The sequence below is a fragment of the Morone saxatilis genome, unplaced genomic scaffold, assembly GCF_004916995.1.
Source record: "Morone saxatilis isolate NCDOM2014 unplaced genomic scaffold, NCSU_SB_2.0 Contig7, whole genome shotgun sequence".
Lineage (NCBI taxonomy): Eukaryota > Metazoa > Chordata > Actinopteri > Moronidae > Morone > Morone saxatilis.
Genome location: NW_023340246.1, coordinates 7,446,904 through 7,455,691, shown reverse-complemented (window position 1 = coordinate 7,455,691; position 8,788 = coordinate 7,446,904). Strand labels below are relative to the sequence as shown.

The window sequence follows — 8,788 nt, the reverse complement described above, 5'->3', positions numbered from 1 at the left end:
AGAGAGAGGCCTGTGATTACTGCAGAGAGAGAGAGAGAGAGAGAGAGAGAGAGAGAGATTGGCCTGTGATTACTGTTTCTTTTTATTCTGTTTATTTGTTGGAGAGTTCAAAACTGTGTTGAATGGAGATTGACCCAGCAGGTATACATTTATTGAAACAAACAAAACAAAGAAAGGCCAATAAGGTTGTTTTCCACAATGTCAGAATGGTGGTGATGTTGGATTTTATAAATGGCCACCTTAAAGTGAGGTATCTTAAAATTAAGTTGCAAGAAACTGTGATTTGGACAGGCCCTCCCAAACAAAATTGCAATTGATAGCCTACATATACATACATACAAAATTCTCTGACCAAAACAACTGGGCGCTACCCAACCAAAGTCCATTGACAAAACCAATCAGTTTACCTGGCAGATAATCGTAAAAGACACTTCCAACTGGACTAAAACAAAATCAAACTAACCAAAATTCTAGTTGTTAGTCTTTACAACAATCACCAGCGCTGGTTTGGTCGAAATAAACCCTTTATTCACAGAGTTACATGTGAAAATATCTGCGAAACAGGCGACAATGTCTGCTACGTAATCCTAGGGGACAAATTCGGCCATCAAAGTACGTCCACTACAAGTATAGGGACTTAAATGCATACGTGCCTGGCCATCCTAGCTGTAGAAACAAAGCACAGAGCAGCTCATGGAACAACATACCCAGAGGGGGTGTGATGTCATCCTCTGCTCAGGACGCCACAATTCCAATATCTTTACATAAGAAAATAGTCATTTGCTGGTATATAAATGTTCATAATCTTGCATATATAACCTTTAAAGAAATGCAGTATATGTCTACTTTCTGATGAAAAACAGAGTCACTGGTATAATGGGATATAGTAAAGCTTAATAAGGTTTATGCATGACACATTTTAATGCATCAACTGAATGGCATCTTTAGAGACCCTTGAACAGTACTTGCTCATTAAATGTGAAAAACCTTCATACGTCTTACTTGCGCTCTGGTGTGTGCAATAAAAACTACTGCGTGGCTTATATTATGTTTTATTTTCAGAGGAATAGTTCACATTTGATAATGCTCTGGAGCAAACTAGATCATTAACACACTCTTCTGCATATACTCAACTTAATATAGTGTCACACCTCCCATATACAGTACAGTTATAAGGTCTAAGTGAATGCATTCAAGGTCACTGTGCTAAACAGGCTGAAGTGGAGTGCTGATTGAGGAAGACTTGCACTTGCACTGCCCTTCAAAATAAGAGTATTCAGTCTTCAATAGACATTACAGAGAATGTGCAGTAATTGGTTTCATCTGTGGTTTATTTCATTGAAGTAAATCAGTGTTAATCTACAACTATCTCCCTTGGTTTGCCAGGTTTGCCAGGGTTTTCCAGCATGTTTGGGAAGAAGAAGAAACGGCTGGAGATCTCAGCTCCGTCTAACTTTGAGCACCGGGTCCACACAGGCTTCGACCCGCGGGAGCAGAAGTTCACCGGGCTGCCACAGCAATGGCAGAGCCTTCTGGCAGACACTGCCAACCGCCCCAAGCCCATGGTAGACCCCTCCTACATCACCCCCATCCAGCTGGCACCAATGAAGGTAGAGTGTGAATGTGCAAAGGGCATCAAACTGAGAACTAATCATTATCATTTTCTGTCTTATTGCTCGCCTCACTTTTCTTGCATCTCTTGCTCTTCATCTGTCTGTTTCTCCCCCACTCTCACCACACACCCCTGCTCTTTCTGTATATATGAACTTATATTTGTACAATCTTTTTATCCCCACCACTGTTCTGAAACTATTCCTCTTACTTTTCTTCTCCTTCTTCTCTTCTATCTTCATTCTGCATAGGTCTGTGTATATCTTTCACTTCAATGTCGCTGTATCTCAACACTCCATCCTCCACTTGTTACACAAGTTGTTGTTTTTCTTCTGAGGGAAAATAGATCATTCTCCAGTGCCATCTGGCCACTTCACACTATTCAAATTGCCCTAGTATATGAAATTATAGTCTTATCATTGTACATTATAAAGCTTTAAACCTGCATTAAGCAATTGTGTGATATTAAAGTAACATTGAAAGACCTTGAAGGGCTAATAGTGCCAAAAAAGATTTAAACAACATTTTTGCATGTATTATAGTATATTTTATATGTATCATATTTCAGTGGTTTACATTAAGTAATAACCACAATATGTTACCAAGAAATATGTTGCTTGTAGTCTTGTTCCACTCCCTCTCCACCAGCTCACCATCACGATTATATCTTTAAAGAAACGGACTAGTGAAACAAAGAAAAATTCTGTGTGCCATTAATTTGTGGCCACAGCTGCTGTTTAACAAAGGTTATATAGTCTCATTTAAACAGCCAACTCAGTTCTCTGTTGCTTCTATCTTATTTTGGCTCATTGCTTTTGTTCTACAGCTTGTAACAGTCACAGTTTAGTAACAAGGTTGTACTGTAATTCCCCTACACCAATCCATGTTACTGGGTGCACTGTTTGGTTGAGTCTCAACACTGTAAAGTGCAAAGTGGCAGAGAAATTAGGTTAATGAGTGGAACAAGTTGAGTGGAAAGCTGAGCATCCACCAGTCAAAGACAGAGATATTTGTGTCACTAGGACTAGTTCTCATAGAAGCATATAATTTACTCTAAGATGTAAAAAAAATGATACAAAATAAAGATAGATGGATGGATAATTTCTGAGCAGTTGAGTTCACTTCAGTTGAACGCTCATATTGTTCTGTGTCTGCTGTATATGTATGTAGGCAAATGGTTACTAACACGTTAGCCAGAGGCACTTGATAAAACCATAGACTTTCTGCCCCCTGCTGGTCAAACATTGCTTAATGCAGCTTTAAAGACATTACCTTATTTAACTTCTCCATTAAATAATGTCACAATCTCAGAAACCCTAATGCAAACTGCTGTTTCTTTTTCATTTGGCTGTGTAATTTCTCCTTCTTACCTCCCCTGTGACTGTGATTGTGTGTCTCCTCTTGTCTCTGAACCTTCCGAGTGTCTCCTCTGATGTGTTGTTGTTCATTGGTTCTTCTTAACATATTACATCTGACACATTTGATTAACTGAAAAGGGGCTGTAGCTAATTATAGTCATTTATACACACCAAACTGTTTGATAAAATGCTCCTTAATATTTCTGTGCAACTTTCTTTGGGTTGTAGCAGAACATACTGATTGCTTTTAGGCCCTTCTTATGCATACTGGAGGTATTGGAGGTTGTAATAGGCCTCATGGGTCTTCACTGGGGCACTTCCTAAAAATGTGGTGTTTTTTCTCTTCCATTGTACTGTCTGTGGTCCCGTCATGCTGCATGTGTGACCCACTGCCCTTCAGCTGTTAAATGTAGGACCCTTTCCTGTGTGTGTTACAACACCTGCTTACACCATTTTTGTTGACCTTGATAATACCTAGAAAGAACACCCGCCCCATAAACATGTCAATTTCAAACTAATTGCTCATTTTTGACGTTGAAAGTTGACATAAAGCACTGCAGCACTTGGTTGCATTTGAATACATCTAAAACTGTAAACTAAACGCACTATTGTGAGCATTAATCATCAAGCTAACTTATATATTAGCCTCTGAGGAGCCAATTACAAGTCCCGCTGACAGAAAAATACATGATCAGACATCCACAAAAGTCCTGTAACAGAGAACAGCAATATGCCACAGGAGATATCTCTGAAGAGGGGGAAACAAGAAAATAATTCTCTTGCTCTCTTCACAGATATCTCCCAAGAAAGTCCGGTCATCCGAAACGCCGTTGCCCAAAGTATGACTTCCTCTTCCCTTCTGTTTATAACCCTTTTTTTCTTTCTTTTTTTTTTTTGTTGGTCGCTCTCACACAGTCACAACTCCGCTCTTTTGTTTCCACATCTTTCCTCTGCTGCCTGCTGCCATGCATTCAGGTGGAGGTGGTGTGTCAGCAGGAACAGGGAGAAACACTGAGAATGACTCCACACATGACATAACTACATTGCTCTGCCAAGTCTTTTCTTAGGCCTCATCTCCACTGTCCTTTTTCTTCATTCGCATGAGCCTCCCCAGAAATGACAAGATTAACTGTAGCGGCATGTTCCCTTGTTTCTCCCCTTGCTATGGAGTCGCCATTGATAATGATGATAATAATCATGATGATGATAATGATGATGGTGATGAGATGATGGGTGCTGAGATGTGTAGTGCATGTTGCCGTAGCAGCTGATTCTGCTCTGCTGCAGGCCACTGTTCTGTTAAAAACAGGTTATAAAAGGGATGCATGTGTAAGGAAAACCCTTTCTATGATCCACCTCGTGATCCAACCCAAACCAGCCTAGTCAGGCTGACTTACTCTCCTCTCTTCTCCTCTCCTCTCCTCTCCCTCTCCTCTCCTCTCTCCTGCCATCTCTATATAAATAAATAATCAAACACAATGTAGAAGCATGATTTGGTCTGGATGGGTTGTTTTTCAGATATACTATCAACACTGAGGTTTTGCAAATCAGTACAAATCTACTGACCAAGTACAAAACAAGTCACTCAAGTCAAGATTTGAGAGTGTGCATGGACATATATGAGAGTACAAAGGAAGTTTTGAAAGTCAAATTCAGGGATGTTTTTTGTTAACCTTGAAGTCTGTGCTCAGTTTTCTCCAGCTGTTTAAGTAGTTACTCACAAGGTGCTTGCCAACAGTTTTTGAATTAATAGACTTAAACAGGACCTGCCCATATCAGTCACATAATTTTATAGCTCAGTATTAAAAGAACTAATAATTGAGGAGGTAGACAATAAAATATTTGTCATTCTCCTCAGTAACAAAGTTATTGCTCCGGACAGCTTCTGAGCCAGTGCCAAATTTCAGTTCTAAATAAACAAGGATATTTCAAAGGGAAAATCAAGTCATTACTTTGACACAGGAAACAAAAGTAAAATGATTTACAAGGAGGACCAACAGGTTTGCTTATAAACAGTTTGTATTTGAGACTGTAACTACTACTGGGGTAAGGGGGAGGAAATCACGGACTAAAATGACTGATTATCACACAGTCTCCGCTAGAGGAAAAAACTCTCATCTGAATGCAGCTCTACTTTAAGTATTTTATACAAATAAAAATCATCAGACTAGTCTGGAAAGTAGTTTGATGTTACTTAGAAGTCAGGGTCACTTTACTCCCACGTCAAATCCAAAGGGCATGTAAACTTAAAGAATACAAACTTACAAACTTGTGTGTAAGTTGTGTGTATGATTGTTAGTTTGAAGAAGCAAATGAAGGAAGATGTTTGCTCTGAATTAGAGACACTAATGAAACAATTCAGGCCTTAATCAGTTCTAACTTGTTCTGTACTTCTGTCTCAAAAACATTTGACTTTGAGATTATCACACAGATTTTTTTGTAAAATAGTTGCTTTTCTGTCTTTCTCTAAAGGTATTTTATCAATCTCATGAGAGTATGAGTGTATGTGCATGTATTTGTGTGTATGCTAGCGTGTGTGTGTATAGGTATGTGTCTGTGTGTGTGAGACCCTGCCTCCAAAGGTGGGCTGGGTTATTTATAGTGTCTCACCCATGGACTGATATACTTCTCCCCTGGGTGCCCTGACACTTGATTGACATAAGGTTTTCTCTGCTTGGCAGACTCCCCCAGCTCTGTCTACTAAGTGTGTGTGTGACTGTGTGTGTGTGTGACTGTGTGTGTGTGTGTGTTTGTGCACACACCAGGAAGGCATGGATGAAGCGGTCTCCAGTCTGGCAGACCTCCAGTGCTGTCCTCTCCGAACAGTACAGAGGGACAGAGTACAGTAAAAGGTCAAAATAGTGTGTGTGCATGTTTGCCTGTCTGTATGCATGTATATATATCGGTGTGTGTGTGTGTGTGTGTGTGTGTGAGTGTGTGCACGTAGAGCAGTTAGAGAGGTCGGCGTGGTCATCTTGCTGAAATAACCGCTACCTCTGCCCCCTGGCTTGTGCACTCGTTTATTCACAAGGCTTGTAGCCTTGTTGTCAGACCGCTCATCTCAGCTGAGCATTAGTATTGCTTAAAGCCTTGGCTCTCGTCCCCCCCCTCCACCAGCCCCCAGCACACATGCTAATCCAGAAGTCTAGGCTAACACCATGCCCTAACAGTATTTCCATGTTTTAAACATTGTGCTCTTAAAGCTTCTGTAGACTGACAATTTGAAGTGTGTGTGGTGGTGCATGAGTAAGCGCACTATAAGTACCTCTGTGCAACACGTCTTCATTTTTACGTTGCATATCCTGTTTTGATGTTGCCGTGGATGGTTCAAACGTGGGTGCGTGTGAATGTATGTGGGTGGGTTGTTGTGTGACTCGAGGATGTGCGTTAATGTGTTGCATTCGTTAGCACCGGCAGAGGCAGTGCTGGGGCTATTATTAATGGCAGTCTCATGTTGCACCTTGACTTTGACACCCTTAAATTGCAGGCTCCTATAGAGCTGAGGAGGTAATTTACCATGATGTTGTGTGTGTGTGTTTGTAGATGGGTTTGTGTAAGTACAGTGTGTGTGTGTTGATATGCATGTAATTGTTTGTTCGTGTGAGTGCTTGGGCCTGCTAATGCTATCTCCTTGTTCCTATTTTCTCATGTTTCCTCAACCGTGGGCCAATATCAGATGTCTCGGTTCTTTTTAAAAGAGAAACTGAATAGCCTACATAGGATGGATGACCCATGTAAAAGCAAAGAACTTTAGTTGGAGCAGTTTCTCCTACTTCCTGCCTCAGTTGAACACTTTGCTAACTCACTTTACAGGATACCATTTGACTGTGCATCTTGGGGTTTTAGAAGGTGTGTTCAACAAAAGATTTATTTTTCCTACATAACCAATACGGCAAACAAATAGTAGTGTTTAGAGAATGGGTCAAAGCCATAAAAACCCAGAGTGAATTAACAGTTCACAGTTATAATGGGATCCTAGTAAACAACAGCATTAAAGTTTATCTGTTTTACACAGGGTCAGGAAAATGGCTGCCAATGCCAGACTTTTCCATCTCAGACAAAAAGATAGGATACTGAGTAAAGATAGAGTAGTAGTAGCCAATGAAGTTATAGCCAAAATCCACTTGATTTGCAGAAAGAGTAAAAATAATCTACATGAGAAATGATAGTTCACTTCCACTTTAACCCCAATGCATGTTTTATTTGAAAGCAATTTAAATTCTATGTCTTGATCAAATCTTATCAAGCAGCCCTCGAGGCATGGACATCAGCATCAGTAAGCCAGTTAGAGAAAAGGAAAAAAATAGTTTACAGGGATTTCATAGACGACCGACCGATCATAAGTCCGACTTAAAGATGATTCCTGTTAATTTTACACTAGCTGTACAAGAAAAATGTTCAAGTGAGCCTGAAGGGATCACAAGAATAATATATGAGCATCATGTTTTAAGGTGGATATTTCTCTTTAATACCCCCTCTCTTCTTCAAATAACATGCTACTCTCCTGGGTGAAGATCAGATCCCTCTCTTGTATATACTGACATCCGAATTTCTCATATTATTCCTTTGGTCTTAAAAAGCAAATACAGCCGAGCACAGACTTATATTATATTCTGAAAATAAAATTAACATTACAGTGCTCTGTAGTGCCACCTAACGTAGTAAATGTTCAGCTTGAATTGTGTGCAGTACGACTCTTACACTTCATGATAATATCAATTTCAGTCTCATGCCACCGTGGGTGTGAAGTCAGTGTGATAGCAGTTTAATGGCTTGAGTTGATCCACAGGTTTCCCACAGATTAATCAGATAAGGACAGCGAGGCTCGGAGACATTTGATGGCAGCTGTAACAAAATCAGACATATGAGATTAATGTTATAGACAGATTGGATATAGGCAAATTGAAGCTGCCTGTCTGCATTTAAATTACATATTCAAAGGCAGTTTTCTTAGTAAAGGTCGGGGAAGATGGCATTAAGGATGATGTTGCCACTTAGGGATAAATTGGTGTTTTTCTGTCAGGTTGTTGTTGGTGTTACTGCTGCAGGGACTGCAGGAAGGGAACCATGTGGCAAGTGAGAGTATGACGTGCAGGGTGTGAACATCACTGGTTTGCATTAGAAGCCAGTGGAGGCCCATATGTGCTTAATCATATTTTCTGTAATAAAGACTCAGAGGTGAAATCCACCCTTCGGATAGACACATTTTCAGATGTATCATTCCAGGATGAGCACTGCATTCCAGGAGTTATTATGCAATGAAGATGTACTTTACATTCTTGATGTGCCTTCTCCTCTTCAGCCTGCCTTGTCTTTCTCTTCTCCTGTTTGTGATTTCTTGCATTTCCCAGAATGACTGCTGACAGCCTCCAGAGTACATGCCTAAACTTCTTGCATTCGGCTGTGGGTTACATGTGCTGTAGGTAGTGTAGGTGGAGAGAGCTCGCTGGTATTTTAGGTAACTGAACATCTCTGTGCTGTCAAACCCATTAGAGCTGCCCTGAAAATATCTCATCCTTATATGCTACAAAATGCATCCAGAATTGTACGGTGCATTACCAGTATCTGCTTTTTAAAAATGTTTATGTTATTTAAAATCATTTTGGTTGATTTGTTTGTTTTGGTTTTGTTTGAAGAGTCATCTAGTGTTATAGATTTATACTTTTTTAGTACTGTGGCTTTGGTGAAACTCAAATTGTGACAGTTTTGGTGTTAGATAACAGGAAATGTAGTCTTCTTTACTGTAATTCATCCACAAATGACATTGGACATTCAGTCTGGGTCAGACAGGAGCAAGGCTGTCTCACTGCGTGACAGTG

General features: G+C 40.1%; 1 protein-coding gene across 3 annotated transcripts in view; it reads left to right on the top strand.

Moving 5' to 3' along the window:
- pak5 (p21 protein (Cdc42/Rac)-activated kinase 5) overlaps positions 1-8,788 on the top strand; it is a 62,958-nt gene that overhangs the window by 27,778 nt on the left and 26,392 nt on the right. For 2 of the 3 annotated variants that reach the window (XM_035679055.1, XM_035679053.1), the window contains exons 2-3: positions 1,387-1,610; positions 3,764-3,808. In XM_035679055.1, coding sequence (XP_035534948.1) covers positions 1,407-1,610; positions 3,764-3,808 — 249 coding nt within the window. In that variant the 5' untranslated portion in view covers positions 1,387-1,406. The remainder of the gene's footprint in view (positions 1-1,386; positions 1,611-3,763; positions 3,809-8,788) is intronic. The other variant, XM_035679054.1, reaches the window with a different exon arrangement.